This window comes from Oncorhynchus gorbuscha, linkage group LG15 (assembly GCF_021184085.1).
Source record: "Oncorhynchus gorbuscha isolate QuinsamMale2020 ecotype Even-year linkage group LG15, OgorEven_v1.0, whole genome shotgun sequence".
Classification (NCBI taxonomy): Eukaryota; Metazoa; Chordata; class Actinopteri; order Salmoniformes; family Salmonidae; genus Oncorhynchus; species Oncorhynchus gorbuscha.
Genome location: NC_060187.1, coordinates 32,011,286 through 32,038,776, shown reverse-complemented (window position 1 = coordinate 32,038,776; position 27,491 = coordinate 32,011,286). Strand labels below are relative to the sequence as shown.

Genomic DNA, 27,491 nt, shown 5'->3' with positions numbered 1-27,491 from the left:
ATGATTCGACCTTGTTTTTTTCAGAGTTTATAGAGAATGGCAGACTTTGATGACAAAATTAGCCTACGAAGGACTGCAGCACCACCTTCCAGTTCAGGTGAGCATAGCACAAGGCAAAGGGGAACACCTAGTCAATTGTCCAACTGAATGTATTCAACTGAAATGTGTCCTCTGAATCAGAGAGGTGCGGGGGCTACATTAATTGACATCCACATCTTCATCGCCCAGAAAACAGGGGGTTCTTCGGCGCACCCTGCCTTGCTCAGTGGTAGGACAACAGATTTTTACCTTGTCAGCTCGGGGGATTCAATCCAGCAACCTTTTGGTTACTGGCCCGACGCTCCAACCACTAGGCTACCTGCCGCCTTGAATCCAAAAATGTATTGTATGCTGCTGAACAAATTATGTAATATGCCAGGGAGATATGTTCAGTGCCTTCGGAAATATCCAGACCCCTTGACTTTTTCCACATTTTGTTATGTTACGGCCTTATTCTAAAATGTATTTAATTGTTTTTCCCTCTTCAATCTACACACAATACCTCATAATGAGAAAGCAAAAACAGGTTTTTAGACATTTTTGCGAATTAACCCCCCCCCCCCCCCCCCGGAAATATCACATTACATAAGTATTCAGACCCTTTACTCAGTACTTTGTTGAAGCTCCTTTGGCAGCGATTACAGCACCAAGTCTTCTTGGGTATGACATTACAAGCTTGGCACACCTATATTTGGGGAGTTTCTCCCATTCTTCTCTGCAGAACCTCTCAATCTCTGTCAGGTGTGTGCTGATCCATATCAACGTGTGTGCTGTTCCAAATCACGTCCAATCAATTGAATTTCCCACATGTGGACTCCAATCAAGTTGTAGAAACATCTCAAGGATGGAAACAGAATGCAACTGAGCTCAATTTTGAGTCTCATAGCAAATGCTTAAGTAAATAAGGGTTTTGATTTGATAGCTGTTTTTTAAATTTGTAATACATTTGAAAGAAATTCTGAAAACCTGTTTTTACTTTGTCATTATGGGTTATTGTGTGTCGATTGCTAAAATATTTTTAAAATCCATTTTAGAATAAGGCTGCAATGTAACAAAATGTGGAAAGAGTCAAGGGGTCTGAATACTTTTTGAAGGCACTGTATACTGTAGCTAAGAAAGTAATACTAAGTGTATGTTGTGTGGTAAGCTGTTAGGAGCCAATGTGCCTCACCCTAATAATTTGTTCCCTTTTCCACTCATAATGTTGCCTACTGTTCTGACTTGATGGTGCACATGTAGCCTATAGCCTGTTTTAGAGAAATGTAATTATAAAATATTGTAAGGGCTTTCGTTGTCTGCCTATATGCACCCTTTATTTATCCTACGGTTCTGACTTGGTGTACATGGAGAATACTGTAAGGATCGCCCATGTTCTGAATTCTGTTGCTCTGCTGAACAAATAGTTATATTGACAACTGTATGTCCATCCTAGTTAGCTCATTAATGTCATTATCGAAATTACGGATTGCCTCTTATCTACTCGTTGTCCCCTTATGTCATAGTTTGTCCATCTCAGTTGACAGTAGAAACCACATTTGTTTAAGCAGGTCAGCCATATCAGCTATGTTTTTTAAAAGGCAATAAATGAACTTTTTCGCTGCCAGACAAGGCTCTGTTGATAGCCAGGTGTAGCAATAGGAAGGTGTTGGGACTGCTGTTGGGACTCTGCTGTTGGGACAGCTTTATGTAGGCCCTAACAGTTTGTGGACACCGTTCGTCACCATTATAGTGTAATTCATGTACTGTTTATTGTTGTGTTGTGTAGTGTAGTGGCTTTGCTGGCATGCATCAAACATTTTGGGTGGGAGTTTGCCCCACCAAGATTTACAGGCTAAAATCACCACTCCACACAATGCTCCTCAGCTCGGCAACAAAGACAATAACAACGCTTGTGGGGCTGACAGCGGTGCTGTTTCCCCCTACTGCGGATCCCATCTTTAATGATGAGAACTGATTCAGCTTGCCGAGGGAGAAGAGCGAACATGATTGAGTTTGCTTGAACTGGGCAGGCAGATGATCAGATTAGGGAATTCCTACACTGTCTTTCTGCACTCCTCCATAAATAGACGTTGCCTGCCGCAACATAACACCAGCCAGCCAGTCAGGCACTGGTGGTTTGGACATGGGGGACGTTCTAAGAAAACGCTCAGTGACATGATCTTCGTCAGACAGAATGTTATTATTATTATTATTTAACCCTTATTTTACCCGGTAAGATTGTCTGTGAACACATTCTTACTTACAGCAACGACCTGTGGATTCGTTACAGGGAAGAAGAGTGGGGGATGAATGAGCTAATTGGATGCTGGGGATGATTAGGTGGCCATGATGATTAGGTGGCCATGATGGTATGAGGGCCAAGACATCAGGGTTAACACCCCCACTCTTACGATTAGTGTCAAGGGATCTTTAGTGACAACAGAGAGTCAGGACACTCGTTTAACGTCGCATCCGAAAGATAGCCCCCTACACTGGGAAATGTCCACAATCCTTGCCCTGGGGTATTGGGATATACAAAAAATACACCAGAGGAAAGAGTGCCTCCTATTGGCCCTCGGACAACACTTTCCGCAGCATCTGGTGTGCCATCTAGGGACCAACCAGGACCAACCCTGCTTAGGTTCAGAAGCAAGCCAACAGTGGGATGCAGGGTGGTATGCTGCTGACAAATCTATGGATGGAGGACAGGGGGAGTTAACCATTAAACTAAACACACTAATACAACTGCTCCTCCTAGTCCAGCGGCTGTGAAGTGTTATGTTACGTATACTGTAATATGGAAAACTGTTGGCTGTCATTTGGCAGCAACAGAAGGGGAGAGTAACAGTGTGCTATATATAGGAGAGTATTCTTATCCCTCAGAGTCCCAAGATAATCAGTAATGAAATGGAAATCAAAAGCTGTGAAGCAGCAGTCAGACATGTAAGAATCATCACAACTCTCTGCAGTGTCAACAACATCATCTCAGTCATTTCATATTGCTAGTTGAATCTGAAGGAGAAAAATCATGGAATCAGAATTTCATATTAGCTTCCAGGACTCTAATCAGAAATCAATCAGCTGCACTGAACAGAAAACCCAGATCATTGAGTATGTCACGACTTCTGCTGAAGTCAGCCCCTCTCCTTGTTCGGGCGACGTTCGGCGATCGACATCACCGGCTATCTAGCCAACGCTGCTCCATTTTTCGTATATCCATTTGTCTTGTCTTGTTTCCATACACACCTGGTTTACATTTCCCCAATCAATCTACTTGTATTTAACCCTCTGTTTCCCATAATGTGTGTAATTGTTTTCATGTTAGGTGGTGTTAGTTTACGCGCACTACTTTTATGGTCTGTTTTTTGAGCGTGTTTGTTTCATGTGGTGCTCTCGTTTTTGGAACTATAATAAAAGTTCCCCTGTTCATTGTATCTGCTCTCCTACACTTAACCTCTGTCTCCAATACACCATCCTGACAGAGTAAAACTCAAGGTTACTTTCGTTACCCCGGTTCTCTAATATTATGAAGTGAAGGGCGGTGGGTGGGAAGTCACAAGCTCAATTGTAATAGTCGCTGACCATAGGCATAAAAGCAGGGTTGGGCAACAAGGAAACTTTGGAAAAACCTGGGGCAAACCTGAGGCACGAATGGTGAACTGACATTTCATGCAGCTCACTCACTCACTTTGCGGTCCTACAAAAGGATAAAACCTCAGATACAGAGCATTGGTAATGAATGATCTGTTTATAATAATAATAATAATAATATATGCCATTTAGCAGACGCTTTTATCCAAAGCGACTTACAGTCATGTGTGCATACATTCTACGTATGGGTGGTCCCGGGGATCAAACCCACTACCCTGGCGTTACAAGCGCCATGCTCTACCAACTGAGCTACAGAAGGACCAGAAGGACCCATTTGTTTCTGGGCATGCAGTAGCCCCGAGACAAGCCCTGTGTATTTTCTTTTTCAAAAGTCTCATGGAATGTAGGCCTATTGTGAACACCACACATTGGCTGCTACTGTAGGCTAAATGACAGAACATCTATTTCCATATTAACATTTTATTTTCTCCATTGTTTTTGATGGTAGGCCACAATGTTAAGCCTCCGTGATGATCAAATAGCCACAGTAGCGTACTTGGCCACTGTTAAAACTGTACCTTAAAGTGGGTACAGCCTCAGTGCTCACAGTAAACGCACCCAGGAAGTTGCATAGAATTTTCACAACGTTCAAGTTTGCGCTCAGAAAACCTGAAATTTGCTCAGTGCCCCATTTTTTTGAGGTAACATTGGCTGGCACTCTGGATAGTCTCAAAGACTCCAAGAGGCAACCCTGTCATATCCAGATTTAACCTCTCACAGACCAGGCCCAGAGGGTTATGGTGTCCAGGTGAGGGTGGAAAATATCAGTTTGCTTGGGTCAAAAGATCCCTGCGTAACTGGAGTTGCCAGGGCTTGTCGTACAGCAAGAGAACGATCTGCCTGGCAATCTCACTTTGAATAGATTGGGGTGTATGAGGGTTAGAGGAGGAAAAGAGTAAAGCAGCACCCTCAGCCAAGAGTGTGCCAGCGAACAGCGGGCAGTCCACGTTTTCATACAATGTGAAGAGACATTTATCCGGTAGCATCAAAACAGATTGGTAGGCTAGCAGGGTTGAGTTGGTTGGCTACTCTACCACTGGTGGCCTGCCGAGGCCCAGCTCTTCCATGTAATTGACATGTTGGCAAAAAGTCTGTCCCAGTTACGTTTGGCTTCTGCCACGCAAGCTGGGATGGCTGGGAGGAGTTGCTTGCCTGGGACGGTGTGAGGGGAGTTTCCTCCTGTCCTACTAGTCAGTGTAACGAACAAAAGCGTGTCTCTCGACTGATAAGCAGTGAGGCTAGGACGGTCAGTCTAGTATTGGGGAGAAATTTGTGCTTTTGAGGTCAGTTTGGTTTCAGTTGAATTATTTAAAAAATGACGATTTCGGTTTAGATCCATTTTTTATTATGTGTGTTGAATGCTGTAACAACACAGAATAAAACAATGAATGAAAGACTGCCCATTACTGCTTATCACTTATTAACCATCATTCATTCACATTACTTTACTTTAACACAATATTTCATTTGTTGTGTATATTGCATTTTTTTTTAAATTGATGACTTGATTATTATTACAACATACAGGAAGTCCTTCTGCTCACCCGACCTAGAATTCCTTACATTCAAATGCCTGCCATATTATCTCCCAAGAGAACTCTTGTCCGTTATAGTCACAGCTGTGTATATACCCCCTCAAGCAGACACCCCGACGACCCTCAAGGAACTTCACTGGACTCTATGTAAACTGGAAACCATATGTCCTGTGGCTGCATTTATTGTAGCTGGGGATTTTAACAAAGCAAATTTGAAAACAAGGCTACCTAAATTCTATCAGCATATTAATTGCAGCACTCGCGCAGGAAATACACTTGATCGCTGGTACTTCCGCGATGCATACACGGCCCTCCCTTTGACAAATCCGACCACGACTCCATCTTGCTCCAACCGTCTTATAGGCAGAAACTCAAACAGGATGTACCCGTGACTAGAACCATTCAATGCTGGTCTGACCAATCAGAATCCACGCTTCAAGATTGTTTTGATCACGTGAACTGGGAAATGTTCCGGGTAGCCTCAGGTAAAAACATTGATCTATACGCTGACTCGGTGAGTGAGTTTATAAGGAAGTGCATTGGAGATGTTGTACCCACTGTGACTATTAAAACCTACCCTAACCAGAAACTGTGGATAGATGGTGGCATTCACACAAAACTAAAAGCGCAAACCACCTCATTTAACCATGGAAAGAGGACTGGGAATATGGCCGAATATAAACAGTGAAGTTATTCCCTCCGCAAGACAATCAAACTAGTGAAATGTTGGTATAGGGACAAAGTGGAGTCGCAATTCAACGGCTCAGACACGAGACGTATGTGGCAGGGTCTACAGGAAATCACGGACTACAAAAAGAAAACCAACCACGTTACGGACACCAACTTCTCGCTTCCAGACAAATGAAACACCTTCTTTGCCCACTTTGAGGAAAATACAATGCCACCGTCGCGGCCCGCTAACAAGGACTGCGCCCCCTCCCCTTTCCTTCTCCGTGGCTGACGTGAGTAAGACATTTAAATGTGTTAACCCACGCAAGGCTGCTGGTCCAGACGGCTGAAGAAATTTGGCTTGTCACCTAAAACCCTGACAAACTTTTACAGATGGACAATCGAGAGCATCCTGTTGGGCTGTATCACCGCCTGGTATGGCAACTGCACCGCACTCAACTGCAAGGTTCTCCAGACGGTGCCGTAGTCTGCACAATGCATCACCGGTGGCAATCTACCTGCCCTCAAAGACACTTACAGCACCTGATGTCACATGAAGGCTCAAAAAATCATCAAGGACAACTACCATCCGAGCCACTGCCTGTTCACCCCGCTACCATCCAGAAGGCAAGGTCAGTACATGTGCATCAAAGCTGCGACCGAAAGACTGAAAAACAGCTTCTATCTCAAGGCCATCAGACTGCTAAACAGCCATCACTAACTCAGAGAGGCTACTGCCTATATAGAGACTCATATCATTGGCCACTTTAATAAATGGATCACTCGTCACTTTAAACAATGTCACTTTAATAATGTTTACATGTCTTACATTACTCATCTCATATGTATATATACTGTACCTTATACCATCTATGCCACTCATCCATATATTTATATGTACATATTATTATTCCTCCCTTTAGATTTGTGTGTATTAGGTAGTTGTTGTGGAATTGTTAGATTACTTGATAGATATTACTGCACTGTCGGAACTAGAAGCAAAAGCATTTTGCTACACTCACATTAACATCTGCTAACCAATACAATTTGATTTGATTCTAAGTCATCATCTAATTTCTATCGAGCTGCAGCCTATGCTATTTGACAAAATCACTATTTTAGTAGTAAATAAGGCATACTTTTATGACTGCTGAATACCAACTGTCAGTCACTTAGATCATGTATTTTCAGGTAGAAGCAACTGCTCTCTATCCCTCTCGATCGCACATTGTTCTGTCTCTTCTCTTTGTCTTCATGTCTGCTCCACTGTATCCAAACGTAGCAGGTGTAAAAGAAACACACAGACCGACCGAACAAGTAGGTGCACAATGGATTGTGGTTAATTACCATGTTGTCTGCACTAAACTATGCAGAATATTGGCCTGTTGAAAACTACAACTCCCTACTGCATCGCACAGTTCAGGCTTGATCTGACTCTGATCTCTAGAGAAACTGAGCAATGTGCGCATTGAGCAAATAATAAACAAATAAATGGAAATCAAATAATTGAACAGACTGCAGTCAATTAGTTCTTAAAAAAAAGAAAAATAACCTACATTTTGTTAATTGCTCAGCACTACGGTCTAGTCAACATGGCACAGTAGTGGCTTGTGATAAACGAGAGAGCAAGCTTGTAATTCTACCAGTCCAGGTAGAAAAGCTAGTTGCTAGGGTAGCTAGCTTTGCGGCGGGCTAGCCAGGTTAGCTAAGCCTTGCATAGCCAAGTCTCAGTAGCCTCCGTGTGATGTTACTGAGACAAAGGGAGGAAAAAGCTGAAAAGCTCATTCTTATTCGAAGTGAAAACTTTCCTTTTGGTAAAGTCACCCAACACAAAAGACAAGATGAAAAATCTGCACTTGGAAGTGTAACCCCGCAGCACCCTGGTGAACAGTTAAGCAGGAAAACAGGGATCAAGTCATGCTGAGGAGAGCTTATATACTGTAGGTACTCTTTGTCAGGAACAAAGGTGAGAATGACCATACGGAGGGCGAGTGGCTCCTTATCATGAGGGGAGGGGCTCATCTAATTTGCCACGCGTCCAGTCTGTCTCCGACAGACATGTTTAATTGGTTCATCAAGCTTCTGAGACTCAGGTGCATCAAGCTTCTGAGATTCAAGTGTATCCCACATGTGAGATATTGAAATTAATAATTGAAAGAGAACCAGTTTGAACTCAGTAATATCCTAACATGCTTATAATGTCCTAACACGATTATTATCATGACACAATGGTCAATCTGTAAGCAACTCATCTAACATACAGATAATGAGTGTAACTGATAATTCAAAAAATGGTGTCAGCATTAAATGTCTACTAGCAACATTCCAGCCCGGCCCAATCATGCCCATGTGCTTAGGATGTAATTTAGTGGGATTAGATGAGGTGGGTCCGTGGGCAGGCAGATGTTAGTAGTGAGTCAGTGGAGGGAGGTTGGCTGGGAGATTAGGAGAATGAATGACCACCCTAATGCTCTAGCCCATTCACTGAATTTAATTCCCCTACTCACTTGACACAGATAGACTTCTCTATGGCTGCGTTTAGCCAGGCAGCCCAATTATGATATTTTTTAAACAAATACAGTACCAGTCAAAAGGTTGGACACACCTACTCATTCAAGGGTTTTTCTTAATTTCACTATTTTCTACATTTTAAAATAATATTGAAGACAAAACTATGCAAAGCTGTCATCAAGGTAAAGGGTGGCTACTATAAAGAATCTAAAATCTAAAATATATTTTGATTTTTTTCACACTTTTTTGGTTACTATATGATTCGATATGTGTTATTTCATAGTTTTGATGTAGAAAATAGTAAAAATAAAGAAAAGCCCTCTTCAACCGATCGCTGCCCGCTCGCGCCTGCCCGTCTAGCATCACGACTCTGGACGGTTCTGATTTGTTGAGCAGAGTGTTGGAGGAGTGTCCACATATTCAAGTGGACAACTACAAATACCTAGGTGTCTGGTTAGACTGTAAACTCTCCTTCCAGACTCACATTAAGCATCTCCGATCCAAAATTAAATCTAGAATCGGCATCCTATTTCGCAAAAAAGCATCCTTCAAACATGCTGCCAAACATCCCCTCGTGAAACTGACTATCCTACTGATCCTTGACTTCGGTGATGTCATTTACAAAATAGCCTCCAACACTCTACTCAACAAATTGGATGCAGTCTATCACAGTGCCATCCGTTTTGTCACCAAAGCCCCATATACTACCCACTACTGCGACCTGTATGCTCTCGATGGCTGGCCCTCGCTTCACATTCGTCGCCAAACCCACTGGCTCCAGGTCATCTATAAGTCTTTGTTAGGTAAAGCCCTGCCTTATCTCAGCTCACTGGTCACCATAACAGCCCCCACGCATAGCACGCGCTCCAGCAGATATATTTCAGTGGTCATCCCCAAAGCCAACTCTTCCTTTGGCCGCCTTTCCTTCCAGTTCTCTGCTGCCAATGACTGGAACGAATTGCAAAAATCACTGAAGCTTGAGTCTTATATCTCCCTCACTATCTTTAAGCATCAGCTGTCAGAGCAGCTTACCGATCATTGAACCTGTGCATAGCCCATCTGTAAATAGCCCACCCAACTACCTCATTCCCAAATTGTTATTAATATTTTTTCTCCTTTGCTCCCCAGTATCTCTTCTTGCACATTCATCTTCTGCACATCTATCACTCCAGTGTTTAATTGGTAAATTGTAATTATTTCGCCACTATGGCCTATTTATTGCCTTTACCTCCCTGATCTTACTACAGTTGCCCACACTGTATATAGATTTTTATATTGTGTTATTGACTGTACGTTTGTTTATCCCATGTGTAACTCTGTTGTTTGTGTCGCACTGCTTCGCTTTATCTTGGCCACGTCGCAATTGTAAATGATAACTTGTTCTCAACTGGCCTACTTGGTTAAATAAAGGTTAAATAAATAAATAAAATTAAAATGAAAAATGAGTGTGTCAAAACTTTTGACTGGTACTGTATGTCTTTCAAACAATCAGATCAGCTCTTGAACACTTGTTTTGGTACTGCCCATATGTAGCTTGTTTTGGTCGCAGGTACAGGAATGGCTAAAGATTTACATCATTTATTTGGAGCTAACTCTGCAAATAGCACTGCTGGGTGATATGAAAAGTTATAGTCAATTCATCAATAATATAATTATACTCTTAGCAAAATATTTGATCTTTAATTTACAATCTGTAGAAATTACGAGAATAGAAAGGTTCAGGACTTTTTCACAGCACAGTTGAAAGAAATATGTCTAACAGAAATCTAAACTAGATGGTGTTCAGACAAAGATGGGAGGTGTGAGGGGAGCTGAAAGGTGGGACTAAAAATAACAAAAAAGCAAGATAACTAATGTAAAATATACTGTGTCCATAAAATGTACAGTTGAAGACAGAAGTGTACATACACCTTAGCCAAATACATTTAAACTCCGTTTTTCACAATTCCTGTTTTAGGTCAGTTAAGATCACCACTTCATTATAAGAATGTGAAATGTCAGAATAATAATAGAGAGAATAATTTATTTCAGCTTTTATTTCTTTCATCACATTCCCAGTGGGTCAGAAGTTTACATACACTCAATTAGTATTTGGTAGCAATGCCTTTAAATTGTTTCACTTTGGTCAAACATTTCAGGTAGCCTTCCAAAACCTTCCCACAATAAGTTGGGTGAATTTTGGCCCATTCCTCCTGACAGAGCTGGTGTAACTGAGTCAGGTTTGTAGGCCTCCTTGCTCGCACACGCTTTTTCAGTTCTGCCCACAAATATTCTATAGGATTGAGATCAGGGCTTTGTGATGGCCACTCGAACACCTTGACTTTGTTGTCCTTAAGCCATTTTGCCACAACTTTGGAAATATGCTTGGGGTCATTGTCCATTTGGAAGACCCATTTGTGACCAAGCTTTAACTTCCTGACTGAATTAAATTGCTCTGTTTTAACACCCAATTAAAATGAAACACTCTGTCAATTCATAAGGATTTGTAAGACCCTTATTTTATAGTAATGGACAGAGCCCAGTCTTAAGGTCAAACAGCAGATTTGATTCACGAGAGTACTACTCCTTACACATTTTACCACAGGTTACAACTCAAAATGACGTCATTAGTTCCAGTACCAACCCGTGTTATCTCCGTTCTAATACAAGGGCTGCATGGTTCTCACATGTCTCTCCCTATTAAGATAATATACGCCCGAGCCAAGGACATGCTTCTGAAGGTAAGCCTTCTGGTGATATAGTTCATTCATTTCTACCAGGGAACAGACAGTCATTGTTCTAATTCTTGATTATATTTACACACATTATATTCAGTACTAGGATTAAAAATAAAATTCATACATATATAGTAACATAATAGTATTCTGATTAGTACATATACAGTAACATCATAGTATTCTGATTAGTCAGTCCTGATTGAAATGTATACATAATTAGTCATCATTGATTAAAATTCCCTTAACACTGATGTCTTCAGATGTTGCTTCAATATATCCACATAATCTATTTTTTGAAGAGCACGAGTCCCTCCTGCAGCAAAGCACCCCCACACCATGATGCTGCTACCCCTGTGCTTCATGGTTGGGATGGTGTTCTTCAGCTTGCAAGCCTCCCCCGTTTTCCTCCAAACATAACGATGGTCATTATGGCCAAACAGTTCTATTTTTGTTTCATCAGACCAGAGGACATTTCTCCAAAAAGTACGATCTTTGTCCCCATGTGCAGTTGCAAACCATAGACTGGCTTTTTTTATGGCGGTTTTGGAGCAGGCTTCTTCCTTGTTGCGTGGCCTTTCAGGTTATGTCGATATAGGACTCGTTTTACTGTGGATATATATACTTTTGTACCAGTTTCCTCCAGCATCTTCACAAGGTCCTTTGCAGTTTTGGGATTGATTTTGCACTTTTGTTTGAACCAAAGTACGTTCATCTCTAGGAGACAGAACGAATCTCCTTCCTGAGCGGTGTGATGGCTGCATGGTCCCATGGTGTTTATACTTCTGTACTATTGTTTGTACAGATGAACATGGTACCTTCAGGTATTTGGAAATTGCTCCCAAGGATGAACCACACTTGTGGAGGTCTACAATATTCTTTCTGATGTCTTGGCTGATTTCTTTTGATTTTCCCATGATGTCAAGCAAAGAGGCACTGAGTTTGAAGGTAGGCCTTGAAATACAAACACAGGTACACCTCCAATTGACTCAAATTATGTCAATTAGTCTATCAGAAGCTTCTAAAGCAATGACATCATTTTCTGTAATTTCCCAATCTGTTTAAAGGCACAGTCAACTTAGTTTATGTAAACTTCTGACCCACTGGAATTGTGATACAGTGAATTATAAGTGAAATAATCTGTCTTTAAACAATTGTTGGAAAAATAATGCACAAGGTAGATGTCCTAACCGACTTGCCAAAACTATAGTTTGTTCACAAGAAATTTGTGGAGTGGTTGAAAAACAAGTTTTAATGACTCCAACCTAGGTGTAACTTCAGACTTCAACTGTATATAGTATGTATAAGCTGGAAGTAGAAACTTAAGTATTGTTGGCGTCGTATTGGATGGCCTCCGTTTTGCAAGCTCCAACACAACTTTGCTATTTTGTAATTGTTTTGTTGTTTATTTTTACTCTATTTTCACAAAATGTTTCCGCTGTTATTTCTTACAACCGACAAGAAATATTGAACATCAGAATGGCAGTTACTGACCCCAATTCCAGCTTCTACTTTGACTCATCTGCCCTGGGTTCTCTAAGTAATTCCAATCCAATTGTCGGGCTACCCAATAGGGAACACCGGCGTTACAGAGGTAAGAGGGGGGTCCTTGTAGGATTAAGGTGAAGTGAAAACCTCCCTTCTATTGGGTAATGTACAGACACTTAATAATAAGATGAATGACTTACGATCATGGCTCTCGGACAAGATACCCCCCACAGCTATCCAACTCGATGGATACTTCATTCACCGTGTGGCCACGGAAATTGACAGGGGGAGAGGGGTTTGCTTCTTCATCAACAACAACTGGTGTTCTAATTCCAGCGTGGCGGAATTGTCGACCCACTGTTTACCCATCTTGGAATACCTGATGGTCAAATTCCGACCCTTCTGCCTCCTGAGGGAGTTTTCAGCTGTTATCGTGACTGCTGTATACATTCCACCTCAGGACAATAAAAATAACAAGCTGGCACTTAATGAACTGTACAAGGCTATAAACAAGCAGGATAACCTACACCAAGTGGCTGCCTTTCTGGTTGTCGAAGAGACTCCAACATGAAGAGATCTCCAACACCACCAAGGACGATAAAGTCCTGGACCACTGCTACTCTAAACACAAGCAAGCATACAAGGCCCTCTCTCAACTGCCATTCGGCAAATCAGATCATGACTCCATACTCTTGCTTCCTCTTTACTAGCAGAAGCTGAAACAGGAAGAACCAACGATTCGCTCCGTTTATAAATGGTCATCAGAATCCAAGGTTATGCTACAGGACTGCGCTAATTGGATTATGTAACGAGACTCCACCGAAAACATGGACAAGTTAATCACCTCTGTCACCGGCTACATTAGAAAAAACATTGGTGACATTGTACCCAGGGTGAAAGGGCTGAAAATAGCCCATATTAATATATGTAGCCTTAGCAATAAGGTTAATGAAATCAATAACTTGCTAACATCAGACAACATTTGTAATTAGCCATTTCTGAGACTCACTTAGATAATTCATTTGATGACACATCAGTAGCAATACAAGCATATAACATCTATAGAAGAGACAGAAATGCTTATGGGGGAGGTGTTGCTGTATATATTCACAGCCAAATCCCTGTAATGCTTAGAGAAGATCTTATGTCAAGTGTTATTGAAGTGTTGTGGTTGCAGGTTCACGTGGCACATCTAAAGCCTTTTCTTTTGGAGGTGTTGTTATAGGCCACCAAGTGCTAACAGTCAGTATCTAAATAATATGTGTGAAATGCTTGATAGTGTATGTAATGTAAACAGAGGTCTACTTTCTTGGGGACCTGAATATTGACTGGTTTTCATTAAGCTGTCCGCTCAAGAGAAAGCTTCTCACTGTAACCAGTGCCTGTATTCTAGTTCAGGTTATTAACTTATGACTCCCCCTCTATACTGCCCCTGTTGGAGAAAGTGCGTACCCATAGTAAACTGAAAATATTTTTTCCCAAAATTGCTAATATATGCATATAAAAATTATTATTAAATAGAAAACACTCTAAAGTTTCTAAAACCGTTTAAATTATGTCTCTATGTAAAGCAGAACTGCCAGGGCAGCCTTTCTCCCAAACTCTCTCTTCTGAAGAGAAAAGTTGGGTCAATTTTGACATCATGGCCCCCACCCTTCCCAGGGAGCTACAGATCCAGGAACAGTCTCCATTTCTTCAGCGCGATGTCAGCTTTCAAGTGGCGCGTTCATTGTGAGAATCCCACGAGCCCTGCACGTTTGGCGGGCGAAATTGCTCGTGTCCCTCTGAAAATCATGCACTCTTTTGCGCGCGGACGATTTGGAGAACGTCTTTTTCCATGATGCAGCATTTCAAGCCGGATTGTCTGTTAGCGTTGCTCTTTGTTCTACATTCTAAAAACATCATAAAGCTCGATTTTGCACATCGTTTGACCAGTTTAATCGGCATATAATATGCAAATTGGAAGTTTTGATGCGCAAGAGTGCTGGACCAGAAGTCATTTTTGACGCATTTCAACTGAAGCTGTTAGCATATGCTAATACAGGGACACACAACGTGAAACCAAACTATGCATTGGGTAAGTATGACTCCTTCTACGTCTTCAGATGGAAGAACATCAAAGGTAAGGGAATATTTATGTGGTTATTTGGGGTTTCTGTGGACTCCAAACGTAGAGGAGACATAGTGCTAATATCTGAGCGCTGACTCATAGTATAGCCCAGTGAACGATGACTGTAACGTTAAAAATAAATGTAATACAGCGGTTGCATTAAGAAGAAGTGTATCTTTGTAAATATGTGTAGAACATGTATATTTAGTCATGTTTATTGCTTGTTATCTGACGTTTTCTGTCGGAGCTATCATCATTTCTCCGGACATTTGAGAAGCATTTTTTGAAATGTCGTCATTGTAAACCGACATTTATGGATATAAATGGCATAATATTGGAACAAAAATTAAATGTACTGTGTAACATGTAATATTACTGTCATCTGATGAAGATTTTCAAAAGGTTAGTGAATTATTTATTTTTTAATCCTACTTTAAAATTTTATTTTTTTCTGGGACAAAATGGCCGCCGCTTGCCTTTTGTTTCGGTGGTTATCTAATATAAATATGTGCTATGTTTTCGCCATAAAACATTTTAGAAATCTGACTTGCTGGGTAGATTAACAAGATGTTTATCTTTCATTTGAGCTATTGGACTTGTTAATGTGTGGAGGTTAAATATTTTTAGGAATATTTTTGCGCATTGTGCGTTATGGTAATGAGCTTGAGCTGTAGTCACGATCCCGGATCCGGGATGGGGAGTCGTAAGAGGTTAAATCAACCCACCAGGGTGTTTACAAACACTACAGGGACAAGATCATCCACATGTTTTGATCACATTTTTACTAACACTGTATAACTTTGTTCTAATGCTGTATCCATACCCATTGGATGCAGTGATCACAGTATAGTGACTATATCCAGGAAAGCCAAAGTTCCAACAGCTGGGCCTAAAATAATGTGTAAGAGACCATACAAAAGATTTTGCTCTTATGTGGATGATGTTAAACATATTTGTTGGTCTGATGTGATTAATGAGGAGCATCCACACGCTGCACTTTATGAATTTATGAAATTGCTTCTTCCAATTATTGATAAACATGCACCAGTTAATAAACTGACTGTTAGAACTGTTAAGGCTCCATTGATTGATGAGGAATTGAAAAACATTATGGTTGAAAAAGATGGGACAAAAGGAGTGGCAAATAAGTCTGGCTGCACATCTGACTGGCTGACTTACTGCAAATTGAGAAATGATGTAACTAAACTCAACAAAAGAAGAACAAACTGTACTATGAAGCCAAGATCAATGATATAAAGAAAGATGGAAAAAAACTTTGGAGTACTTTAAATTAAATTATTGGCAGACAGTCAAATTCAACTCCATCTTTGACTTTTATCTCCCTCACCAACTTCAAACATCTGCTATCTGAGCAGCTAACCGATCGCTGCAGTTGTACATAGTCTATCGGTAAATATCCCACCCATTTTTACCTACCTCATCCCCATACTGTTTTTATTTATTTACTTTTCTGCTCTTTTGCACACCAATATCTCTACCTGTACATGACCATCTGATCATTTATCACTCCAGTGTTAATCTGCAATATTGTAATTATTCGCCTACCTCCTCATGCCTTTTGCACACATTGTATATAGACTCCCCCCTTTTTTCCTGCTGTGTTATTGACTTGTTAATTGTTTACTTCATGTGTAACTCTGTGTTGTCTGTTCACACTGCTATGCTTTATCTTGGCCAGGTCGCAGTTGCAAATGAGAACTTGTTCTCAACTAGCCTACCTGGTTAAATAAAGGTAAAAAAAATTAAAAAATAAATAAAACAGATGGCTTATTCGTCACAAAACCATTTGATGTTGCCAATTACTTTAATGATTATTTAATTGGCAAAGTGGGCAAACTTCGGCAGGAAATTCCAACAACAAAATGTGAGCAATTGTATTCGTGCATAAAAAAACAAATAATGAAAGAAAAGCATTGCAAGCTTGAATTTTGTAAAGTTAGTGTGGGAGAGGTGGAAAAATGATTGTTATCGATCAATAATGACAAACCTCTTGCATAGACAACTTAGATGGAAAGCTACTGATGATGGTAGCTGACTCTATGGCCACTCCTATCTGTCATATATTTAATCTGAGTCTAGAGGAAGGTGTTTGTCCTCAGGCCTGGAGTGAAGCCAAAGTAATTCCGCTACCCAAGAGTGGTAAAGAGGCCTTTACTGGTTCTAACAGCAGACTTATGAGCTTGCTGACAGCTCTTAGCAAACTGTTGGAAAAAATGGTGTTTGACTATGTGTTATGGCTTTTAAACCTCTACCATATCGTGGATTCAGAGTTATCTATATAATACAACTTTTCTTTAATGTATTATTTTCTAATGTCAGACATGTAAAGTGTGGTTTACCGCAGGGCAGCTCTCTAGGCCCTCTACTCTTTCTATTTTTACCAATGACTTGCCACTGGCATTAAACAAAGCATGTGTATCCATGTACGCTGATGATTCAACCATATACTCATCAGCAACCACAGCTAATAAAGTCACTGAAAACCTTAACAAAGAGTTGCAGTCTGTTTTGGAATGGGTGGCCAGTAATAAACTGGTCCTGGACATCTCTAAATCTAAGAGCATTGTATTTGACACAAATCATTCCTTAAGTGCTTGACCTCAGCTGAATCTGGTAATGAATGGTGTGGCTGTTGAACAAGTTGAGTAGAATAAATTACTTGGCGTTACCTTAGATTGTAAACTGTCATGTTCAAAACATATAGATTCAATGGTTGTAAAGACAGGGAGAGGTCTGTCCGTAATAAAGAGATGCTCTGATTTTTTGACACCACACTCCACAGTTCTCCACAGTTCTCCACAGTTCTGCAGGCTCTAGTTTGTCTAATCTTGATTATCGTCCAGTCGTGTGGTCCAGTGCTGCAAGGAAAGACCCGGTTAAGTTGCAGCTGGCCCAGAACGGAGCAGCATGTTTTGCTCTTCATTGTAATCAGAGGACTGATATAAATACAGTGCTGCCAGTCTCTCTTGGCTCAGAGTTGAGGAGAGACTGACTGTATCACGTTTTATTTTTATTAGAAACATTAATGTGTTGGAAATCCCAAATCATTTGCAAAAACAACACACCTCTGACACACACACTTATCCCACCAGACATGCCACCAGGGGTCTTTTCACAGTCCCCAAATGCAGAACAAATTCAAGAAAGAGTACAGTATTATATAGAGCCCTTTTGCATGGAACTTCGTTCTTTCTCATATTGCTCAAATAAAGAGCAAACCTGTTTAAAAATGGATTAAGCAACACATCACGGCACAACACCTCTCCCCTATTTGACCTAGCTAGTTTGTGTGTATGCATTGATATGTAGGCTACATGTGCCTTTACATTTTTGTATGTAGTTCTGTCCTTGAGCTGTTCTTGTCTATTGATGTTCTGTATTATGTCATTCTGCATTATGTTTCATGTTTTGTGTAGACCCCAGGAAGAGTAGTTGCTGCTTTTGCAACAGCTAATCAGGATCCTAATCAAATACTAAATGCCAAATACCAGACAAACTCAATGCATTTTATGCATTCTTTGACAATAACAACATCGAGCCAGGTGTGAGGCCGTCACCGACCCAGAGGATTAGGTGATCTCGCTCTCTGAGGTCAACGTGAGAAGGGTCTTTAATCAGGTCAACACCTGCAAGGCCGCATGCCCCAACGGTATTCCAGGGCACATTTTCAGAGCACATTGACGTGGGTGGCAGTGGAGCAGGTAAACAGCTTCAAGTTTCTCTGTGTACAAATCACTACAGACTTCAAATTGTCCAAACACACACACACACAGTTGTGAAGAAGGCATGATGGTGCCTCTTCCCCCTCAGGAGGTTGAAAAAGTTTGGCATGGGCCCTTGACTGGCTGCATCACTGCTTGGTATGGCAATACCACCACCCTCAATCGCATGGACCTACAGATGGTTGTGCGGACAGCCCAGTACATCACTGGGACCAACCTTCCTGCCATCAAGGACCTCTATATCAGGCGGTGTGAAAAAAAGGCCCGTAAAAGCGTCAGACTCCAACCACCCAAGCCATAGACTATCTACTCTGCTGCCGCACGGCAAGAGGTACCGGTGCATCAAGTCTGACACCAACAGGATGTTCAACAGCTTCTATCCCCAAGCAATACGACTGATAAATAGCTAACAAAATAGCTACATGGACTATCTAAGTTTACCTTGTCTCTTTGCACACTCAAAGGGCCCGACACACACACACACACACACACACACACACACACACACACACACACACACACACACACACACACACACACACACACACACACACACACACACACACACACACACACACACACACACACACACACACACACACAGCCACTCCAACACACACACACACTCTATCATTTGCTCACTCACACATATTATGCAGATACATTTATATTATGCAGATACATTTATATTGACTCTATAATCCCGCACACCCACTCACATGCAACCTGCTGCTACTCTGTTAATCTTATATCCTGTTGCCTAGTCCTCTTACCCCTATACTGTACATATGCACCTCCATCACACCAGTATTCTGCACATGTTATTGGAACTGACTTTTTAAATATTTCCTGTGTATTTTTTTCTTTTTCTTCTTTTCTAGTAATACTTGTTATTGAATATTGCATTGTTGGGTTTTGAGTTTGCAAGAAAGGCAATTCACTGCACTTGTGCATGAGACATTAGAACTTGAAACATTATTATACTCCAATTAGGGAAGGGATGAAAGGGTCAAGGGAAAATATTAGAGAAGGAAAATATTTTTACAAATATACAGTACCAGTCAAAAGCTCGGACACACCTACTCATTCAAGGGTTTTTCTTAATTTTTACTATTTTATACATTGTAGAATAATAGTGTAGACATCAAAACTATGAAATAACACATATGGAATCATGTAGTAACCAAAAGAGTGTTAAATAAATCCAAATATATTTGAGATTCTTCAAAGTAGCCACCCTTTGCCTTGATGACAGCTTTGCACACTCTTGGCATTCCCTCAACCAGTTTATGAGGAAGTCACCTGGAATGCATTTCAGTTAACAGGTTAAAGTTATATTGTGGAATTTCTTTCCTTCTTAATGCGTTTCAGCCAATCAGTTGTGTTGTGACAAGGTAGGGGTGGTAAACAGAAGATAGCCCGAAAAGACCAAGTCCATATCATGGCAAGAACAGCTCAATTAAGCAAAATGAAACAACAATCCATCATTACTTTAAGACATGAAGGTCAGCCAATCCGGAAATTTTAACAAACGTTGAAAGTTCCTTCAAGTGCTGCCGCAAAAACCATCAAGCGCTATGATGAAATTGACTCTCACGATGACTGCCACAGGAAAGAAAGACCTCTGCTGCAGAGGATATGTTCAGTAGAGTTATCATCCTCAGAAATTGCAGCCCAAATAAATGCTTCACAGAGTTGAAGTAACAGACACATCTCGACATCAAATGTTCAGAGGATGAATCAATGCATGATGAATCAGTCATTCATGGTCAAATTGCTGCAAATAAATCACTACTAAAGGACACTAATAATAAGAAGAGACTTGCTTGGGCCAAGAAATATGAGCAATGGACATTAGACCAGTGTAAATCTGTCCTTTGATCTGATGAGGCTAAATTTGAGATTTTCGTTTAGGTAAGAGTAGGTTAACATGTGTGGTTCCCACCGTGAAGCATGGAGGATCAGGTGTGATGGTGTGGGGGTACTTTACTGGTGACACTGTCAGTGATTTATTTAGAATTCAAGGCACACTTAACCAGCATGGCTACCACAGTGATACACCATCCCATCTGGTTTGCACTTAGTGGGACTATCATTTGTTTTTCAACAGGACAATGACCCAACACAGCTCCAGGTGTTTGGAAATGATTCCGACATTGATAGAAACCACATTCTATCTTCAATATTAAAGCTGAACTACCCTCTAAAAAACAGAAACAAAAAAACAAATCAGATCAGCTGCTTTGCCAATAATTGGGCAAAAGATCCGAATTGGGCTATCTGTGTAAACGCAGCCTAAATGGTGTGTTTGTTTATCGTTGTGCAAAGCTTCAATCATTTCTCAGGTATGGTGTGTAATCAATTGTGTTCACAATCACAGAACAATGAAGCTACTGTAAGGGATGTTTGAGTGCATCTTGCAACAATTATCCAATAGCTTTAGTAATGACAGGTAAAAACAGCTAGCTAGGATTCGGAGAGGTATATCAAAGAAATATATTACCAGGTCAAATAATAGGCTTATTTTTCCCTCATCTATGGCAGAAGCAGGTGTGACTCACATTGTAGAGCACGGTGGTCCAGCCCTCCATGGTGATGCACTGGAAGACGGTGAGCACAGCAAACAGGATGTTGTCAAACTGGGTGATGCCATCGTTGGGGCCGATCCAGGTTTCACTGCAGGCGTACTTGTCAGGGCACTTCCTCACCCCACACGGGAACTCTGACTCCGACTTGTCCACCGTCTCATTCTCTGACAGGGACAAGAGAGAATAAAGTTCCTCAACTTGTTCTTATTGTCCCGTGTCAGAGTCCACTATAGGATGTGTAGTTTAGGCTAAAGATTTTAAAAACGATGCAATACTGAAACCAATCTAACTGAATGTGTTTTTCCCATGAGAGATATGATGACTTCAGAGAAATGTCTCAATTCTGAGAAATGACTTGCATCTACTGGAGATGCATGAATAAGTAGCACAATATGATGATTGTAATGTAATGCATGACTCGATCAATGAAGTGACCAGCAGCAGCTCTCTGTGTGAAAGTCCTTTCCTGAACCTTTGTGAAAGATGACACTAATAATATGCTATTTGATTTGTGCAATGTGTGATTATGATAAATCATATCTCTGAAGCCAATAGGGAGTAAATAAGGTTAACTCGTACAGTGTGGTGCCCACATAACCTTTATGATGATGTCATCTTAAAAATGACAGTATGTTGTTTGATACAATTGGGTACTGTATTAAATCGGATATATTTGAAATGTAGTAAAGGAATACTAGAATATATGATATATAACTCTTTACTGTATTAAACCACCGAGACAGAGTGTAGAGTGTTCACCCATACAATTATTAATTCCTTCAAGGTTTATACAAATATTTATAGAAATATGTAGCATGTTTATGTAGCATGTGAACGGAAGGTCATCACAGGCATGATCAAATAAGTCGTCACTGCTCAATAAAACCCTGTGGTGCTGCTCCGCGGAAGAACAGCGCTAACTTCGAACATCAGCTAACAAGCTAACTTGTGGCTGCAGGTTTGTGAGTGAAAATATGGGCTTTTTCTAAATGAAATCCGCTCAATATAAAACTAAATAGCGACTATATATATATATATATATATATATATATATATATATATATATATATATATATCGCCAATATAGGCAATAAAAAAGGCAATAAAAGCCAAGGATCTGGAGATGAAAATGACAAAGGTATCAAGTTGATTTTGATTGGTCCAACCAGCGAAAACACCTCCAAATGGTACAACATCACAACATTAAATATAGAAGCGGCTCAGTCTAAACGAGCAATGGTCACAGTAAATGAACACTTTATTTCATCAATACTGTCAAGTACTAGTCTATTAAGGTTATAATATTGTAGAAAATGATCTAATGATGTATTCTATGTCATTTATAATGACACAGGGCAAAGACAACTATGTTTTGACATTCATTTCGTAGCACCCTCTTGAATTGCCAGATTTGATTCCACATTGTACAGCAGTGAGTGAACACCCTAAGTCAAGCTGTGTGTGATATTGAACCCTCGACAAAAGATAAGCTGAAGGTAAGGACAACGTTTTTGAGAAGGAAAGATTACTTCATCATCTTCTCTATCTGTGACAACTAAGTTCCTATAATGTAAAAAAAAACCGAAGGAACAAATCCCCAGTAAGCTTGTTAATTAAAAGACCACACTACCTGAATAACAAATTATGTTCAGAAGATAAACATGCGTGTGAACAGAACTGTGTAACCCACTTTATTATAACATGATTCATGCATCTATGACTTTACAATTAGTCGAGGTAGTGTATTGAGCTGCTATATTGTGGGGTTTAATTACATAGGCAGTCATGTTGGCTGTGGTTACATTTACAGGTGCAGTCAGGATTGGTACTGTGTGTTTCAGGTCTGTTGGGTAACACAGCTAGTGTCATCCTGACCACTGACAATACATTACACTGGGCGGGTGGGAGGGAACAGCAGAGAGCACTCACAGGACATTTGTATGGCTTATCATTACAGCTGAGGAAGCCTCGTAGAAAATAATGATCCACTTGTTGTGTAGGCGCAGTAAAACCTTGCTGATAAATGATCGGCTTGAAGGATGTTTACGATAACTTACCCTAAATGTATACATGTAACAGAGCGAAGGATCACAGCATGAGACTAACGCATTGTTTAAAACAATTCTATGTAGCTAGGTGTTCAATGCAAGCATAGGCTATAAGCAAGTACAGGTATAAATACACTGCATACAACAGATTCAACCTCATAAAGGGACACCAACAGCTACAGAACCAACCCGAATTGATATGCAGAGCAGTGTGCGTCCTAGATGACTGCAGACTTGATGGCATCTCTCTAATGCTTGGAGCTCAAAGTGCCCTTTCTCTGTCCTGGTGAGTCCCAAATGGTACTATATAGCCTATATATTCCCTGGTCAAAAGTAGTGCACTACAAAAGGAATACAGTGGTTATTTGGGATGCATATTCTGTCTTACCCAGGATATTTGGCATGGGCAGACAGGTGTTGTGGAGCTTTCCGCTGTAGAACTCCAGGCCGATGATGGCAAACATGAGAATGGCAAAGAAGAGCAGCAGGCCGATCTGGAGCAGCGGCACCATGGCTTTCATGATGGATTTCAGGACTATCTGCAGGCCTGGTCACACACAGAAAGATAGAGAAAGAGACAACTGTCATGTGTTATAAGTGCCAACAATGAGTAACAGCACAAAACATTTGTAAATGGTAAGTGTGGGAACCACTTCAAGCAGATACTGTCAGCACTCTCACTTTGGCTAACACAACAATCACCCTAAGACATCGTTGCCTTTTGGGAGTGGGTCACTACTGCATCTGCTAGTTGTCAGTCGGACTCAGATGTGTTCTGCCAACAGAAGGACTCATTAGGACTAACTTTACGGACTCCAAATTGAGGTTAGACAGGGGTCCAGAAAACACCAGTAGAACCAGTGCAGATACCTATATGTGTACTGTATACATCAGTGGAGGTTGGTGGGGAGAGCTATAGGAGGATGGGTTCGTTGCTATGGCTGGAATGGAATAAATGGAACGGTATCAAACACATCAAACAAATATGGAAACCACATGTTTGACTCAATCCATTTATTCCATTCCAGCCATTATAATGAGCCTGTCCTCCTATAGCTCCTCCCACCAGCCTCCACTAGTATAGATTTAGATAGGCAGAGCAGATCCATGGACACCCAGTACATCTGGTGGTGTAAGCTACTCACTGGGGATTCCAGAGACCAGTTTGAGGGGTCTGAGCACGCGTACGGCCCGCAGGGTCCGCAGGTCCACTGGGATGTTCATGTGAGCTCCCGCTGTGGCCAGAATCCTGCATACACCCACACACAACACAGGGAATTATTAAATCATTTATACACCGTTAATATTCCATTCATATTTCAAAGAGGGGTCTGAATGTAATGTCAAACATGATCTGAATCAGGCATTGTGTGATACATTTCTTTGTGCAGGTCCAGGACCGGTCATGACTGAACCTGTACCACAGTTGGGGGAGAGGGTAATGTATTGGCACTGGTGCCCCCAAATAAAGTACTTGTTGGCGGTGTATTCATCACATCAGCTCCCCAGGAAAACATGACACTTCTTCATGACACAGTCTGATTAGCTCTAATTAAACTATGTACCTACGCAATTAGAACTGTGTGTCCCCTTCATGCTATTCGAACAAAATTGGCTCAAAACAACACGACACAGTCTATCAAGGCTGTTATCTTTTACAAATTGGTCTACACTTAAGACTATTCGTGGCTATTACTCATGGATAATACTAGAATCTTAGAAAATTCCTGATTTTAAACAATAAAATAGCATTGGTCAAGACTCAACACATATGATTGACAGATCAATATTGCAGTGAAATGGTCCATTAGTGTAATTCTGCTCCTACTCTGTTTAGCTAACATTCAGCAGCTATCCTAGCACTTCATCTCTGGGTCTTATCATCGGAGTCATCTGTCACATGTGTGCAGCTAACCACATTAGTTATGTTTTCCCATCAGACTGGAGTAAAATGACACCAGCCAACTCAGAAGGTTCAGGAGGAGCAGGGAGGGGAAGGGGGTACTGTTGTTCAAGCAATCTGGTTTCACTGGTTCTTGTTTGTGAAAGGCACACAGGTGTGCCTGCACGCAGACACAAATAATAGGGAGTGTGAGGGTCTACAACAGGCAGTGAATGCAGGAGAAAACAAGTCTTCTTTTTGGCTGCACTGCGTAGGAGGAAGGCACTGACAAATTATATTAAGGAAATGAAGGCTGCAGCTCTATCAAGGCAATGCACATTCTGGCCAATATGCTGTAAACTGTTAAATAGATACATATATTATTGAATCGTATTCTTGCTGTGGCTTACATACTAAAACACTGAATGAAAACAAGATCACAGAGTTTCAATACTTTAAGCATTGGGCATAGAGTTTCAGCACCCTGGATAAAATGGTGCAGTCCACAGACAGCAGCTACCTGCAGCACATGTGAAGCAGCTCATTATAAAATGCAAATGTTGTCCTTTCTCTGATGTGCCTCTTAATAGGAGGGTACACATTGTAGATACAGCGCAACAGGTAGAAGAGAGATATGTAAGGGAGGCCTATGTGTTTACTGTGTACTCCCAATCTCCTCCATTACTCCTTCCCTCCTCTCCTTCACGTGTTAGTGGCACTAGGCTGCTGTGCACACTCGGGGGGATTCAGATCACCCTCCCCCGTTTTCTCCTCATCCCTCTCTCTCTAAATACACTTCCAGCGCGGCTCACTTTACACCATAATGGGAGTGATAGACAACCCGTGGTCACCCCTCTCACTGTTTTCGTCCTCATTCATTTTTGTCTTTCACCTCTCTCTGTCCAGATCCGACAGGACGCCAGTGTTGTGTAGTCTGGGACCCCTCTGAACACAGCAAGCAGGACTTACTGGAGAGAGATGCTAAGGCTTAGTTCCAGGAACAAATTTCAAAGTAAAAACCCGAGGTCTGAATTCAGAGAAACAGAGATTAAATGACGTGCGGCTGCAGATGATGTCTTCAAACAACAAAGAAGGGGGTACTTTTTTCAACATTGGTAAATTGCTATATCCCTGTTTTGTCATTTTCTGTTAACACAGTGTTACACATAAATAATACAGAGTACATTGAATATGGCATAGATCCAATTATAGCCTGAAGATTAGTCACATCTGGGGTGTCAGGACACTGGGGTGTCAGCCATTTTAATTAAGACTGGAGAGAGATCTTAAAATAGCACGTCCATACAGAGACAGAAATTATATTATTCCATCTAGGATGAGCCGAGAACAGACAGAGCCTCCTCCCCTTCTCCAAATCATTACCAAGTCTGGCCTGCTCTTTAGTTGTTATGGAGACTGGGGGATCTAGGAGCTAAAAATGTAATCCCCATTTATTCTGCTGATGGACTTCCTGCTCAGGCAGACACCCTTGTGATTTGTGAGGAGCCAGCCAGGTGAGCTGTACTCTGGTCTGGTCTACATTAGTGGACAGAGAGAGTGGCCACTGGGCAGACACACGTGTAGGCTAGGTACATGAGCTTGATGATACATGGTTACAGTACATGTGTAGCCGTTAAGTCCCATTCAACAGAAGGCATAAATAAAGTAGAAAGAGAACATTACATTAGACTTAGGTAATATACTGTTTACACTGTATACCAGGGTATTTTGAAAAACTGACGGTATGATTTCAATACCGTTTGCTAAGCAACCATTTTTTATTTGTACAGACGAAACCATTCTGTCAAAAGTTGCTAACTCACGTCTAAAACTAAATACTTACTGCAATTCCAACTACAAAACCTCTGCTTTGATTTTCAGCCTAGCTAGCAGCTAAATGTTTGTTTTTCACTTTATTCTAATTGTAATGCTATTTTTGAGGCTACACATTTTGTCATGGAAAATATGAATGATGTTTCCAACAACCAATGAGCAACTCCACCATAAATCCAGCTGCATATGGAGATTGCTGAAATGCCCGTGGCAGAAAAAGTACCCAATTGTCATACTTGAGTAAAAGTAAAGATACCTTCGTAGAAAATGACTCAAGTAAAAGTAAAAGTCACCCAGAAAACTACTACTTTAGTAAAAGTCTAAAAGTAGTTTGGTTTTAAATATACTTAAGTATCAAAAGTAAATATAATTACAAAAATATACTTAAGTATCAAAAGTAAAAGTATAAATAATTTAAAATAGCTAATAATAAGAAAACCAAATTGTTTTTTTATTTACAGATAGCTAGGGGCACACTACAACACACAGATATAATTTACAAACGAAGCATTTGTGTTTAGTGAGTCCTCCAGATCAGAGGCAGTAGGGATGACCAGGGATGTTCTCTTGATAAGTGAGTGAATTGGACTACTTTCCTGTCCTGCTAAGCATTGAAAATGTAACTTGAGTACCTTTGGGTGTCAGGGAAAATGTATAGAGTAATAAGTACATTATTTTCTTTAGGGATGTAGTGAAATAAA

At 40.8% G+C, this 27,491-nt stretch overlaps 1 protein-coding gene across 7 annotated transcripts in view; it reads right to left on the bottom strand.

Annotated features, from left to right (window-relative positions):
- LOC123996936 (voltage-dependent R-type calcium channel subunit alpha-1E) overlaps positions 1-27,491 on the bottom strand; it is a 118,494-nt gene that overhangs the window by 52,988 nt on the left and 38,015 nt on the right. For all 7 annotated transcript variants that reach the window (XM_046300799.1, XM_046300798.1, XM_046300802.1 and 4 more), the window contains exons 4-6: positions 24,221-24,324; positions 23,464-23,622; positions 21,001-21,191 (exon numbers count right to left, since the gene is read on the bottom strand). In XM_046300799.1, the coding sequence (XP_046156755.1) occupies positions 21,001-21,191; positions 23,464-23,622; positions 24,221-24,324 (454 nt within the window). The remainder of the gene's footprint in view (positions 1-21,000; positions 21,192-23,463; positions 23,623-24,220; positions 24,325-27,491) is intronic.